The sequence below is a fragment of the Aedes aegypti genome, chromosome 2 (assembly GCF_002204515.2).
Source record: "Aedes aegypti strain LVP_AGWG chromosome 2, AaegL5.0 Primary Assembly, whole genome shotgun sequence".
NCBI classification, from domain to species: domain Eukaryota; kingdom Metazoa; phylum Arthropoda; class Insecta; order Diptera; family Culicidae; genus Aedes; species Aedes aegypti.
In genome coordinates, this window is record NC_035108.1 from 373,995,828 (window position 1) to 374,012,281 (window position 16,454).

Sequence of the window (16,454 nt, forward strand, 5' to 3'; positions counted from 1 at the left end):
TGTGAAACACTCCCATAAGAATCTCTGAAGGTATTTCTGAAACATCTAGAATTATGCACCAGGATTCATTCACAAGGCGAAACAAGAAAAAGGCGGCTTAACTGAGAAAGCAGGTATTGCGACATAATGCCAAGAGAGAAAAACCCATGTTGTGAATGAGCCTTCATTATCTACTACACCGAAGCAACATTATCAAACTACGTCACGGCAAACCTACTGGAGTGTTCTTTCGAAATAACATAAACTGATTTTGTCAGGCATATTTACAATATTTATTTCATTTTCCATAAGAGCATATAATAACACTATTTGCAACTGTTTTCGGTATGTTTCGTCTCGATCCCGGTTCAAAGTTTCGTAATTATTAGGCGTTGAAAAAACACGCTGGTGGTATCGATATCTCAAACCATGCATATCATCATCTTGGGGCTTTGATTAGCTGATCGCTTCATATGCATGATTGAACATTGTTTTACCGGTTCCAGTACAGAGTTGTAAAATGTAGGTAAGGTATACACAAAAAAAAATCTCTGCATGTTGAGCGTTCGCCCACTTCCCCCTCGCCAAGCCAAGAAGGTGTCGATGCATGGCGTGCGGTTTTATCGATGAGTGAATAAGAACGGTTCAACGCGGAAAACTTTTGAAAGCAATAATATACTTACTCTCGCTTCGCACTACTTTTCGGTATGGGTTATCTGTCGGTGCGTTGTGTACTGTTGCTTGTTCTATTTTGTTTGAGTGTAACTTTGTGATGCTAAGGACACTTTTTTGTTATATCGGTTATTCGGTTGATTCATTTGGGGTAAAATGGAAAAGTTGCACTGAATGCGCGTGCCAATGGGGAGAAATATATTATGATGTGCAAAGAAAACCTAGATAGCATATGTGAGGGTGTGGTTTACATTTTTTTGGTAAAAGTCTTTTCTTCTCCTCGCCTCATAGCTTATTACCGGGCGCCAGACGTTAACATGCTTGTTGAGCAATAGCTTTCGACTGAGGTTTTTGAATAGGCAGGAATAATTTGAACTCGGCTGGTAGTTCATCTTCGGAGTAGAGCCGATCGGAAAAGTATACCCGCCGTATCCTGCAATTGGCATGGATTTGAACTCGTAAAGTTTCCACATAGTTGGTTCCATAGGCACGGCGAGTGAAATCGGACAAGTTGAACTGTATTTGGTTCCATCCTTCGTCCAATCGCATGGGCATGGTGCAGATGAATGGCTTTACTCGCGTAGTCGATTGGTAATTGCTAGCCCGAAAGCGCCGCCTCACGTTTTTATCGTCCAGGACCTGGCAGGAAGAGAAAAAGCAGAAAATGAAAACACGGAAATGCGGCGGTGCATGATTGAGGTTGCAGTAAAAGTAAATACCCAGATAAATATACTTGGCTGGCAGTTTGCCGGTCAGCGGTTTGATGTTCGTCTAGGCGGCAAGCGAAAAATGGCCCAAGGAGAAGTGTCAATAGATGCCGACAGACAGAACAGGGGCAATGTCTGCTGCAAAAGTGCAAAGCTGGCTGTTTTGCCACCTGACGGAATTAGTTATGCCGGGCAACGCACCAAATAAGTCAATAATGCAACGTAGAATAGAATGCGGGGTAGACTGGAGAACGTGCTATTGCAAGGTGCAGTCTTTTATCAATTAACGATTTTCCGCCCACGAATTTTCACAATATGTCAATGTTAAAAATGGTTCCCTACATTCTCAGAGTCACGACCCCTTTTGAAATTCTTCAAACGTTCTCAGCCTATATAACGGAATTACATTGCAGTTTCAAAACTAAAATAGAACCTCCAATAACTGAGGGTACTTTTTGGTTATTGTCAGCTATTTCGAAAAAAATCACATTATTATGCTAGAGAAGTTTTGTCATAAATCCGTCGAGAATCTATCAGGAAAATCTTAAGGAAATCATTAATAATATGTGGAATTTTATAAGGAATGCACTGACGAATTCAATCCAGAATGAGTTAAAATTATCCGGTAATCTTAGATTTTAATTAAATTTAACACATGTTCTTGGTATGGTAAAATAAGTGTATTCCATAGATAAATCGACCATTTTGACTCAAGAATAACTTCTAAAATTTGCATATAGGTTTTTGTATACAATACAATAGAAAAATTCTAGCTCCGAAACCATTCATTTCAGAGAAAAATGGAGGATGAGAAATGAGAAACAAAAAAAAAATACACTGAAGAAATATTTTATTTTTGATAAGGCAGATACAAATATTAATTTTCTTTTATGTCCGAGACCACTTGGAAGGTACGAGGGGGGGGGGGTGATAAAAATAAATAAGAAACAAACAATTAAAAATTAAAAAAAGTTATTTTTTCGAATTTTTATTTTTAACGATAGGGTCAGTGTTCCCTTAGTGGACAGTCCCCTATAGTCGCACTAGTGGCTTTTTAAGGCCGTTTTGCTATGAATCTTTTCAAAATATTTTTTGACATGAAGGTCAGGAGCTATTTATCTAAGCACCATTGATACACAGCTTGATTTTGTTCAAAAAATGATCGAAATAATTAGTTTTGCTTAAAATTTGAGCTCCCTTGCGCCTATAGTTAACCTATTGTTCCTATAGTAGCACTACTGAGAGAAACTATTTTTTTATTATACGAAATAATTAATGAATTAAGTACTTTTTTTACATCAAACGAAAGCTTTTGATCCACACTTTGCAGGAAAAATATAAAAGCTTTATAAAAATACGGTTTTGATTAGTATTTTGCCAACGCCGTGATGCTAGTGCTACTATAGGAACAGAAATTAGAAATAGTGCTACTATAGGCACATGTATTCCTATAGTGGCACAAGCAATAATAAATGCAAACATATGTATTTTTTTTCAGTTTTCATATTTTTCCCACAAAATCAAGATAAAAAGCTTTCAGATGATGTAAAAATAATGACGATTTTTCGATTTTATACGAATATTTGTTCTTAGCTATGCGGCTATTGGTACTAGTTGTTAAATTTTTTCCAATCGTCATCTGGATCATTATTTTACCTGGTTTTTACTCTAAAAATCAAAAAAAACCTAACTGATGTCAAAAAAAAATGATGAATCTTTTTTTTCTCGCCTTCAAAATTTTCGGATTTTTGAAGGGGGGGTAACATAAAAGAAAATTATTATTTGTATCAGCCTAATGAACAATTCAAAATTGAAACTTGAGTTTCAAATTACAAAAAAAATCCCATTTTTGACTTGACTCCCAAGACAAAGTTTCATGATGGAGACTTTTTTGAAACAGTCAGTCGACTCCACATCTCGACATCTCTTCTTATTAGTAAATGAGAAACCGAATTTAGCACTATACCATTTAGGGAGTCGATGCCGGTTATGGACCCTTTGCGTATTATGGACCCCCTACAGAAAAACATAAAATTAGCACTCAAAGCAACTTTATTCCTATGAAAATCCACCGGGGGAACTTCGATTACATTGTTAGTCAGCAGTTTCAGGCAAAATATTTGGTTTGAGACGCATAAATACAGTTATTTGAACAGTTTTGTAAATGAAACCACACAAGAGGGTCCATAATACGCATTTCCAGGTGGGTCCATAATAGGCTCGTCGGCAGCGAGCCGGATTACATGGGAATCAAATGGAGGGTCCATAATACGCAACGTCAAATTTGTAAACAATCCTATTATGGACCCCGGGAGGGTCCATAATAGGCATTCGGACAACAGTTTTTCAAATGCATATTTCGCTGGAAAAATCGAATGATTTTGTATGTTTCATAGACGTACTATGAAGTAAAGAAATTGAATTTGTTGTTGGACTCCACAAAACGTATATGCGTCTGAGATATCATTGCGGAAAAGCGTCTAGAATAAATTTCAGCTACTAAGGGGTCCATTACTAGCATTGAAACCCTAATTCCACTAGAGTTTGTATCCTTTGACAGACACGCGTTTTTAATTTTAATTAAATTCCTTAACACCCCATTTTACATTTCCGACAATAATCACACCTTTTCATGGTTATCTCAGAAATCTGTCATAGGATCCTCATAATCGTATGTTGGCTTTTGATATACACGACGAGAGAATGGTAGGACCGTCCTTTGTTCAATTATTGACATACTAGAAGTTGCTTGAAATTTGAGTTGATTTTTTTTTCATCCCTTAACACCCCATTTTACGGTATATGTGAAAGAGTACCGAACAAAACTCTCAAAAACAAACAAAAACTGAAGCTCTGATTTTTAATTTTTCGTTTTCTTCAATTTTTAGACTAATGTACCAAACAAAACTCTTGGTAACAAGAGAGAAAGTTTAGTGCTTTGACCGCAGCGGATCGAGCAGAAAATAGTGCAAAACTTGATTTGGTATGATTCGGTGATTTTCGTGCGAAATTTGAACATTTTCCGTGAAAAAGTGCTTTGGATTTGTACAGTGTAGCATAAAGTGAACAGCATTGACTGAAATTAGTGTGCGGAGCAGAGGATTCTGGCGCTAAGAGGCCAACATAAAAAAGCGGAAATCACGAGTGAACATAACCGTAAAACAGATGTCAAAACAAAACCGTTGGAAAAAAAATCGGAAAGTGCGCGTATCACAAAAAGCCTCACCGGGAATCGCCTGGGCGCGCGGTGAATTCAGTAGGTTTTCGGACATCACTTGAACCCAGCCTGTGGGGATTAAACCGAGGGTACGACCCTACACATCCCAAATGTCAGCAACGAACGGAAAAGACAGAAGAATCAAGCGGATCGTGGAAAGCAGGAGAAATACGGTGGGACGGATCACCAGGCAACAGTCGAAGAATCTCGCCGGCATAGGAACCAACAATACGGAAAATCTAACCCAGGAATCTACCTCAATCGAGCAAATCTCGACCACTCCGGTTGTCCTCGAGCTGATCGACACAGATAGAAACCTGCCAAAAACAGGGTTGGCTCTTAATCAATTTTTCTACTCCGGAGTAACTCAGTTTAATGCGCTTCCTAATCATTTGAAAGTAGAATTCAATTTATCATCTTATAAAAAGAAATTGAAAAAGTATCTATTTGAGAATAATTGAGATATCCAAATTGAATTATTGAAATGTAATGAATTGATGTTAGGCGGCATCCACAAATTACGTAACGCTCGAAGGGGGGGGAGGGGGCAGGCTCGAGCGTTACGACTCATACAAAATTTTAAAACTTTCCATACAAAAAGCGTTACGGAGGGGGGAGGGGGTCGGAAATTTCCAATTTTAGCGTTACGTAATAAATGGATGCCGCCTTAGTATTAAGCTTGCTCCCTCGAAATATTTTACTTTTCGAGTGGCTGGACACTCCCACAAGGGAGCCCCTGTCCCAAATACTTTTCAACTTTAACACCTGCGGCCTACATTAAATCGAGGTTGGGGATTGCGAACTAGTCCAGTTCACCGATGACTTTGCAGCGGTAGTTACAGAAAACATAAGAGGTCGCAGAAAAGGCAAACTACTATCTCTCCCAGTAAATCCCTGAAAATTAGCATTACCATGAATGTTGCTGTCGCTTTTACGGGGAAAACACCAGCTGACTTAAGATCAAGATAGGACGAGACGAAGTGAGCCTTAACAACACTCGTCGATATCTAGGATATACGGTTGACAGAACACTAACACACAAGAAACACATCGAGGACATCCGAGATAAAGCAGCGGGGAATACGGTGCCTTAATCTTTGGAAATGCAGCCAAAAAGAATCTTCAAAAACTCCAAACAGTCCACAGCGCGTATCTGAAAACAACCCCAATAAATGTGCTTCAAGCAGAAACTGGACAAACACCATTCGACATCAGAAGGGAACAGCTTACAGTTAAGGAGATACTGAAAAGCAAATTTCACAGGAACCAACCGCAGTCCTTCACCGAACGGGCTATCAAAGATAGCAGGGGAAACGAATCCTTCTGGTCAGAAATAGCGATTGAGTACAACTACGTAATCTGACAAATGAATCCAAAAAAACAACACAACAGCCTTCCAGAAATCGTAGCGAACACCATCTTTACAGGGTTCACCATCTAGCGAACACCATTCGGCATTCTTGCAACATTCCCTGCCCAGCGTATCCTTCCAGCTTTAGCTACCTTCACGATACTGGGTTCGCCGTAGAGTTGAGCGAGCTCGAGGTTCATCCTTCGCCGCCACACGCCGTTCTCCTGCACGCCGCCGAAGATCGTCCTTAGCACTCGGCGTTCGAAAACCCCAAGAGCTTGCAAGTCCTCCTCGAGCATAGTCCACGTCTCATGCCCATAGAGGACTACCGATCTTATGAGCGTTTTGTGCATCGTGCATTTGGTGCGGGGGAGTCTTTCTTGACCGCAGTTTCTACTGGAGCCCATAGTAGGCACGACTTCCGATGATGATGCGCCTTCGTATTTCCCGACTAACATTGATGTCAGCCGTCAATAAGGATCCGAGGTAGACGAACTCGTCCACCACCTCGAAGGTATCCCCGTCTATCGTAACACTGCTTCCTAGGCGGGCCCTGTCGCGCTCAGTTCCGCCAACCAGCATGTACTTTATTTTCGATGCATTCACCATTAGCCCTACTCTTGTTGCTTCGCGTTTAAGGCGGGTGAACAAATCTGCCACCGTTTCAAATTTTCTCCCAATAATATCCATGTCGTCCGCGAAGCAAACAAATTGTCCGGATCTCGTGAAAATCGTGCCTCGACTGTTAAGTCCGGCTCTCCGCATGACACCTTCAAGCGCAATATTGAACAACAGGCACGAAAGTCCGTCGCCCTGTCGTAGTCCCCGCCGAGACTCGAACGAACTGGAGTGTTCGCCCGAGATCCTCACGCAGTTTTGCACACCGTCCATGGGTGCTCTGATCTATCCTGTGAGCTTCCCGGGAAAGCTGTTCTCGTCCATGATTTTCCATAGCTCTACGCGGTCGATACTATCGTACGCCGCCTTGAAATCGATGAACAAATGGTGCGTAGGGACCTGGTACTCACGGCATTTCTGGAGGATTTGCCGCACGGAAAAGATCTGGTCCGTTGTCGAGCGGCCGTCGATGAAACCTGCTTGATAACTTCCCACGAACTCGTTTGCTATTCGAATATTCCTTAACTTCCCCCATCGTGGGAGCTGATTGGTTTCCACTGTCCGCTGTGCTGACGTAGTCATCGTCTTCGCTGTCCTGACCTTCTGTGCCTGTGTCCTCTGCGCCATTCAGGTGTTCATCGTAGTGCTGCTTCCACCATTCGATCACCTCGCGTCCGTCTGTCAAGATGCTCCCATCCTTATCCCAGCACATCTCAGCTCGCGACACGAAGCCTTTGCGGGATGTGTTGAGCTTCTGATAGAACTTCCGCGTTTCTTGAGAACGGTACAGCAACTCCATCTCTTGGCATTCCACCTCTTCCAGACGGCGCTTTTTGTCCCGGAATAGGCGGGTTTGCTGTTTCCGCTTCAGTCTGTATCGTTCCACGTTTTGCCGCGCAGCATTGCAGCCCGCGCTGGGTGATATGATGTCTAATCTGATACATTTAGATTTATTTTTGAATGGGTTACAATCATTCATGGATATAATTTCGGGAATGCAATGAAAATTTAAAAAAAATGTTATGCCTTCGTTTTTTGCATGATGTCTATTTTACCACCAACAGCTGTTCATTTCACCCACATAGTGCAGGTAAAACGAACATTTGCATCGTTTTTTGTTAACGATATAAATATGTGAAAATTCCGATTTCGTGTCGCTGTTATAGATACCATCCCTATTTTTGATCTTGATCTTGATAGAACTATATAATTTATTTATTCCTCGTTTTTCTATCAGAAACAAGATGATAATCCTTAAGGTGTACATTTTACCACTTCTTCCCCTACATTCACAACAAATAGAATATGAAGCAATAAGATTCAAAAAATTATAATTTTCTAGTGATAATAAATCTTTGAGCTGTTTAGTGGAATACCTACGAAAAACTGAATTTAGTACTACAGTCAACTTTCGTTCGTTGCACTAAAGCTGTAACCCACCTAATGAAAGACTTTCACTAATCGTTTTGAGCCGTCAAATAATCAAAAGCCGTCAAATAAATAATCAGAAGCCGTCAAATAAAAGAAAATCAGAGATACCAACATTGACTTGTTTATGTCAGAAAGTGACGTTTGCCTTCGTTTCAGGTGGGCTATCGACCTCAACTGTAAGGCCGTCTTCAGTGTCGTGTACTAGACTCGAGTCGACAAATCGACAGTACAGTAATCTGTCAAAGGATACAAACTCTAGTTGAATTAAATCGAATAGTACTTAATTCGGTTTTCCGTTTACTTATAATACCCTAGGTTGAATACTGCATTGGAGCACAGTGATATAAAGTTGCCGAAAGATTTTAGGGGACAAAATACATTCGAGATTAAAATATTTTTGGAAAATTAGATCGATTTATTTATTACTTCTTAAAGCACAAATTTACAATGATTGTACGACTATGAATATCACCTGACCATGAATATGTACTGACAAACTTTGATCAAAATATATTATCTATGAATAAATTCTTACGAGGAACACATTTCATTTTTTGGACTGCTTATTGACAAGAGACTTGACTCTTCGCTTGGCAGTCAATGAGTTGCAGGAATGAACTGCTTCGAATGGGACTCTTTTCCGCAGATGATAGACAGTGATCCGGAATTGACAACCGCGAAACAGTTTCGCTGAGTCTTGAATTTCATTGACACACTGTACGAGTAAGTTTCGAGTTAACATGTTCGCCTGAACTAATCCGGTGCTGCAACGTTTGTTGGGTTTCCTTGAAAGGTAGTCAATCTGCAATTGGTCGGTGGGATGCGGCAGCAAAGCTGTAAATAGTAAATATTAGAAATTGAACAACATAAAATTGATTTGAACTTACATGCATGAACGTAGCAGACCAGCTCTCCGAGAGCGTAGAAACGACCAAGGCATTCTACGAACGCCAACTCAGCAGAATCCGGAACATTTTGAAACAACTTATTGAACTTAACCTCCAATGTTAATTTTCTATAATTGTTAATAGATTCAATCTTTTCACTGGATACCGTGAACCATTGAGGGTTTGGTTTCATGAAATGTACGAAAGTCATTTTGAAAAAATAGCGGAATTAAATTGTAAAATGATAAAATAGTTTTTCACTTATGACTGCCAATCGCCTTTCATTTATATTAAAGTTTCATATATACCCATCAAAACTTAGAAACTACCCACATATTTCAAAAGGCCGAATGCATTCATGGTACCTATAGGTCTATAGCAACTTTGGAAACAGCGGCTCGCTGTGAGGTGTACGTTTCAGCGTGCTCCGCGGACCCCCTCGGTCGCGTGGGTCTATACTGCCCATAAACGCATGTCAGTCCCATGTTTGCTGGATTTCCTATTCATATGGGGCAATTATGCGTTTATGGGCAGTATAGCTTCAATATGAATGGAAAAGGTACTGGGAAGGCAATTTAGGTAGAATATTGTATTGTATGGTAAAGAATACCGTACACACTTAATTTAGAATGCCAAGTCTCGACATATTTTAACCCAGATTTGCACAGCCGAGTATTCGGCAAACAAATTTCTCGAGATCTCAGTAAGTTAAAGGTGAGTGTAAGTAAATCGTACTTCGTTGCTAAGCAATCAGACAATTTGTGAGTTGAATCTCGTGAAATATTTTTTTCACCGATTGTCACATTTTTCCTAAGAACTATGTCATCATATTTTTTGCTGATAAATATATAACAAACACAAGCTCTGATGGAAAGAATTTAATAATACGACGCATAAAAATTGAGAAATAATGAAGAAAAACTTGAAAAATACAGCAATTTTTAAACCTTAATGTTTAGCACAAAAAATCGTAAGCTCAAATTTTCAGGCAACATAGAACAATACTTGATGAAAAGGATGTCAAAATTTGAGAGATATAAATTTTGGTGTTTTTGAGATTTTTTATTAATTTTGTCCCGCCAGATTGCGTCCTTGGCCCATAGTGCCATTACTTCCAGAAAGTATGATGCAATGTAGGAGTAGTGGATTGATTCTGTGCATTTGCCCCCTTTAACTGACAATAAATCTTTGAGCTGTTTAGTGGAATACTTATAAGTAAACGAAAACCCGAATTTAGAACTATACCATTTATTTCCACTAGAGTTTGTATCTTTTGACAGATACGCGTATTTTGACCTCAACTGTAAGGCCGTCTTCAGTGTTGTGTACTAGACTCGACCTGTCGACTCAAGTCTAGTACACGACACTGAAAACGGCCTTACAGTTGAGGTTGAAATACACGTATTTGTCAAAAGATACAAACTCTAGTGGAATTAAATGGTATAGTACTAATTATCTGTGGTAATAAGTTCGGGTTTTCATTTACTTACCCTTTAACTGAATTCTAATAACCATTTAATGCTAGTACAGCAAAATGCAATTAACATTGATTCATTTTGTTGAAGAAATGGTTGGTATCTTTGGCAAAGTTGTGAAAGATCTCAAGGGCAGTCTAATGGCAGATTTCTTCCACTAGGTTGCGCATCCAGCATAAAATATTGCAATAGGGTAACGACTGTTTATTTTGTTCATAACCGCTAACAGTTGGCGCCAGTTTCTTTCACTGGCCGCTTAGCGACGACACTATTGTTTGTATTCCTCCCACTGATCGCGCTACGCTGGATTCTCAAATTTCTCAAACTTTCAACACAAGCTGTCAAAACGTATGGAAAATAATGAAAAACGCAAATTGCTTGCAATTAGGAAACTGGATCAAAAAAGTACTAATTAGAAATCAAGTGTAATGTGAATAGATAACTTTTTGTGTTCATCTTCTGTGGTGCTTTCTTTGTCTCAGGATTTCGTTTTTACTATCACTCAAAAAGAGCCATCTGTTGCCTTTTCAGTGTTGAATATCGCTCTATTGTGAACCTTATGGGAATCTCGTGTTTTTTATGAGCATCCAGGAAAAAAATCCAATAGACATTCCGTGGTAATCCGTTAGATAACCCTGTGGGAATCCTTTTGAAATTCGGTTGGAAACCTTCAAGATTCTTATTGGGAGCTATATGGAAATAGCTTGGAAATCCTGAGTGGTATTTACTACGACAAAATGTTATCATATTCGTGAAAGTTTTATAAGTCTGTTTTGTTTATTCATAAGGGCTTATCTGCATTCATCGATTTATCTTCATCGTTGCTCTCTTTACGTTATTGCAGAAAACTGATTCTCTTATCGTAACATATATTCGTGCTGTAGAATGAAGAATCACTATATCTTGCATCATTAACAAGAAAAATATTTGCTTTTTTTGTATGGTATTTAGGTGGAGCTGCCTGACAGCTTAACTTGTCAAGGCTAAACCCTCGGTCTGGCTTTTGCCAAGTTTCCCCTCTACCAGGGCCAATACTCAGACGGACTAGGCTATGGTGCCCACTTGAACACTGTTTTTTATTCGTAATGTGACGTGGTAGTTTTTGAAAAATACCCATATTCCCTTGTTTCTGAGAAAAGGAAGCATTGTGAAAATCAGCAGCTCCATCAGAATTTGTTTGAAATAGTAGTGTCATTACTAATACTGTCTAGTCGAAATAGTTTTGAATTATTTGTTATTTAAGTGCTATTCTGATTACTCCTGTCTTTTACGTAAGATTAGAGTCTTAAATTGTCAATTATCGTCAAGACTTAACAAAATTAGGTTGTTTAGTAGTAGTTTTAGTTAATTTCATTTTATGTTGTTAAAAGTATTTATTGGTCATTACGTTCATATATCCTTAAAGAAAAAGGTCACTTTCCTTGTCTGTTCAACAATTTCTTGAAACAAGCATGTGTTCCCTAATGATCGATCTCAGCGTCTTACTTTCCATAGTCATTTTTATAGTGACAGTACCATATATATGCACTCCTCGTTTTCAAATACTCAATCACTGTAGTAACGACCAAATGTGAATCTATTACATGTTTTGAAAACCCCATATTCGACTAAATACTCTACTAAATGTCCTTACAACCAAATGTCGTACCGAGAATGTACCATATTTGACGCGGTGAGGAAAATTCTGTATTCAAACATTTGTCAAATCGTCAAAATCTGTCCGATTTTGTTGAAATTTGAAGCTAAGCTAGCTCAACTATTATAGAATTAGGGAAAAATCAGTAGAAATATATTAAACGTGTTTTTCTTCATGTTCCAATGACTTTTTGTGGAAAACATTAGGTTTATTCACCTAAAAGTTTATTTGATAAATTACAATCATATAATACACAGCTGTTCCTTAAAAATGACGTTTTTCACGAAATAAGTGAGAAAAACATAAAGGCGTATTTGATATTCTCTTTCGATTCGAACTCTGATGTCAATTTCGCCCATCTTACACCCTGCGGTAACCGGGCGCATTTGAGATTGAGTGTGGCAGCAGTGATGCCACATACACAGATTTATCTGTAATTACACAGATTTTTTCCTACTCTGGCCTACAGGTATCTGAGATCACAGATCACAGATTTTTTAGATAAACTCAGATTTTTTAGATTTTTGAAATTAACACGAGTTTTGGGAGCACACTTAGATATAATGGAATTCATAGATTGACGATTTTTCACGCACCTTACTTCTAAACTTGAATATTTTCTATTGATTTATATTTCTAAAATGGCTAAATTACATGAATAATTAGATATGCATTAGATATGTTTCCTAACATGTCAGCTGCAGATGTATGTTTATTGTTTTGAATAAATTTGTATATTTACCTTTGGACTTACAAATTATTACGACCCTACAAATCTATCCCTTTTGATCTATTATTAAAATGGCAAATTTTGTCGATAAAGCTATAAAATAGACATTCAGAACGAAACTGATTTAACTTCAGCGAGATCCATCTACTTTTCAGTATTTTTTTGCATTAATCCAGGCAACTTTTTTTATTTCTTTGAGCGTGATTTTGGGACATATAAAATATAAATTATATACTTCTGCTTGTTTTTATTCTTCATATTCCTACATACTAAAGTATTTCTTTTTTAAATTGTGATTGTTGGCATGTGAGGTATGCAGTATATTTTTGAGTAAACAAAAAAATCTTACATTAATAATTCCAAGTGCAGGCAGGATATGTTTGCAAAACATCTAAGTGATTTAAATTTGAATTTTTTTACGCAACACAGATTTTTACCAAGATTTTTGGAGGTTGACCAAAGATGAAGAAGATTTTTTCGACCAAAAACAAAGATCAAAATCGAAAAATATGTGGCAACACTGTGTGGCAGCAGGGCGCATTTGAAACTGAGTGTGCATAAGGGCGATAGTGATGAAGGTTCGTGTGGAAGAGCATAGCAAAACGGCGAAGCTGATGATAGCCAAATCAGAAGGACGAGGTCAAAAGGCGCAATCGCTGCTGTCAAACTGAAGGAGACGAAAAACCGAGGGCCGCAACAATTTTAGAGTTTAATGAAAGGCGCAAGATGCATTTTTATTTATTTTAACATGTTGTTCATAATATGAAAATAAATCGAATGGTTTGTTACAAAAGTAATACTGTAATGCATAATACTAAAATGCAATTGTTTTCCAAAAGTAAGTTTGGAATCGAATATTACTCCTAGGTAATTGGCATCGTTTACCCAAGCGGATGGCACTCCATTGGTTGTAACGATAGACCTTGGCAGATTGCACTCTGCTTTTTTTTCTTGTGAAAAATATAGTGTTAAAAACAGGATTGATTCGGGCACCTTTCTTTCAGCAGGGCAAATAAAAAACTGATTTGCCGCATGCTACAAAGCTATAAAATACTTTATTGAGTATTTTAATATATATAAAACATACAAAACACTTACAATTACGGTGATTTCTCCACATTGGAACAGAACTAATTCCATGCGCCCGATCTGTCTCTTGTTTTCACTAATTATCTTATGTGACTTGTTTGACAGAACGGGGCATGACAGAGAACCATAAGGTACGAACAATAGACATCAACAAAAATTACTCCGACACTGCACAGGGGTTCACAAGCTATATTCTCACGTAACACTCCCCCCCGTAACACTTCGTATCGGATACATGATGAAGTTTTACTACCTCTCATCATTAACAATCGATGAGCCTACGTGAGAATTTCGGGTGCACTGAAACATGTAGCAAATTAATAGCCGATTCATCAAAATGGTGCTCTTTGTATAGAAACTTTGGGACATGCTGTACGACTGGTACGCGTTTGACCCTACGTTGCAAATTTGCCTTGTATTACGGTCAGTTGCTCTTAGTCTCGCGTTGTCCGGTTTCCTAAAGATGCTTTGTATCGATGCAGACGTTTTGCTGCTAAAGTCACCATTCTCCGCTCTATCGAACCTGGTTGAATGTGGTTGGCATCAGATGGGTGATTACGAACGTCGTAATTCTTTGTAGTGTTAAAAACAGGATTGATTCGGGCACCGTTCTTTCAGCAGGGCAAATAAAAAACTGATTTGCCGCATGCTACAAAGCTATAAAATACTTTATTGAGTATTTTAATATATATAAAACATACAAAACACTTACAATTACGGTATTTTCCCAACTTTGGAACAGAACTAATTCCATGCGCCCGATCTGTCTCTTGTTTTCACTAATTATCTTATGTGACTTGTTTGACAGAACGGGGCATGACAGAGAAACATAAAGTACGAACAATAGACATCAACAAAAATTACTCCGACACTGCACAGGGGTTCACAAGCTATATTCTCACGTAACATATAGTTTGGGTTTTGTTTGCGTTGAATTTAATTCCCCTAATTTAAGTTAAATATTCACAATTCATATTTCACTTCACTGTAGCATTTTCAACATTTCTGTTAATGCATAGACGGGTAATTAGTTATGTTTTTACGAAAATTTCCCTTTTGAAATCCTTAAGCAAACATCTGTTAATTTTAGATCAAATTCAATATTGAGAAGCAGAAACTTTGTTCATGATATATGTTATGGAAAATTTGATGTAAATATCACCCTAAATGTTTCGGAATGACAAAAATGTTGTGTTTAAACAAAGTGCTTGGTGAATTTTCAAGAAACCCGCCATTCTCATGCCATACTGAAGTTGGTCCGTCCGTCTTACCCCGTCTTCCTCTATGCATATAAATTCTAGTTTCTACTGCAAGAATTTTTCAACGTACCTTTTTTCTCATTTGATTGTTCGGATTTCTTGTAAACTTATGGAACCGTCTGAGTGGCGTTCTACCTCATCCTTTTAGATCTGTTCATGATTCTATCAGCCCTACTATTAACTCACCCTCACTCACAATGATTAGTTAGTACTGGCTGAAGAAAAGCATAGCAAGTAGTTATATCCAAGAATAGAGACTATCATTTGCAAAAAGTTCTATTCAACTGCTGCATACTCACTAGAATAGGAAGGATAGAAATCTATAGTTCTTTCCCCTCTATACACCACTAGGCACACGTAAGAATTCTATGAAATAAGAGGTTCCCCCAGAAAAGCAAAAAAAATAAGCGCAAACCTTCAACTTCCTCTGCAATCAGTTTGCACCGAACACAAATAGGGCACCGGATAGTTTGTTTTAGCAACGGGTGACAATTTCCGTGATTCATATATCTATACGTTCCCCCACATAATGCCTACAAGGGACAAGGTACAATGCCCTTCCGATGAATTGAATCGATTTTTGTCTATTCATATGCAATGCGGATTGCATGCTCAGGTTCACTGGCATTTATAGGCTACGTTCAAGAATACGATTGGAGAACATTATTCGAAATCTATGATCAAGGTTATGTGCCGGCGAACTTACCTGCACTTCGAATGTGAAATACTTTTTCAGATTCTTGATGATCATCACCAAAAACGGCAGCTTGATGCCGAGTGTTTTCTTCGGATCCGCCGGGCAGGTGATATAGGTTGTGCTCACATTAGTGCCGATGATTTCCAGCACCAACGATTGAATGTCCTGGTCAGTGATGCGCTTGATGTGCCCGTTGCGAACCTTTTTGTCCCATATCTGCAGCGGTTTGCTCCCTATGCTGTACAATATCGAGAGAAATCCCGACTGAAACGTGTTTTTGAACATGCTTTCACCACCGACACCGCACTTTTCACAGGGAATTTAAACTCACGACTGATTTTCCCTTCGGAAGGATCCCTTTTTTTCGCACAATTTTCCACCAAACAAACTTTAGCGGCCCGAAAAGTCAAACATAATGTTTTGTTTACCTCGCGCGTTTCTAACGAAATGAGAATTCAGGTGCTTCATCTGAAAATGTCCGATTAGGGTTTTGTGTTAAGCGCAACTATGACTCAGCTTGAGTGCTAATAACACTCAGGCAAATGGATTATCGATAAACATAGGAACCCCTTATGAAAATTTGCCACAAGAAATCGGGTTGAAATTCATAAATTTACCTTATGAAACTGAAATTTGAAAACAAAAATAGTTTTCGCGGCAACCTGGAATCGAACCAAGAACCTTGCGATCGATAGGCTCGTGTGTA

At 38.5% G+C, this 16,454-nt stretch overlaps 1 protein-coding gene and 1 long non-coding RNA gene across 2 annotated transcripts; both read right to left on the minus strand.

The window, feature by feature from the left end:
- Positions 1 to 248: 248 nt before the first annotated feature.
- On the minus strand, positions 249 to 16,205 carry LOC5577304 (cilia- and flagella-associated protein 20). Its single transcript, XM_001663284.2, has 2 exons — positions 15,758 to 16,205; positions 249 to 1,290 (listed from the first exon to the last, which is right to left on the minus strand). Exons 1-2 carry the CDS (start codon positions 16,031 to 16,033, stop codon positions 964 to 966), a joined length of 603 nt encoding a protein of 200 aa, XP_001663334.1. The 5' UTR covers positions 16,034 to 16,205; the 3' UTR covers positions 249 to 963.
- On the minus strand, positions 8,368 to 9,662 carry LOC110676912. Its single transcript, XR_002500823.1, has 2 exons — positions 8,863 to 9,662; positions 8,368 to 8,809 (listed from the first exon to the last, which is right to left on the minus strand). It is a non-coding gene; the product is annotated as an uncharacterized LOC110676912 (long non-coding RNA).
- Positions 16,206 to 16,454: the final 249 nt, after the last annotated feature.

Coding starts and splice junctions, on each gene's coding strand:
- LOC5577304 (XM_001663284.2), bottom strand. CDS start 16,033: ATGTTCAAAAACACGTTTCAGTCGGGATTTCTCTCGATATTGTACAGC. Junction 1,291..15,757: donor ATTTCACATTCGAAGTGCAG/GTAAGTTCGCCG, acceptor TCTTCCTGCCAG/GTCCTGGACGATAAAAACGT.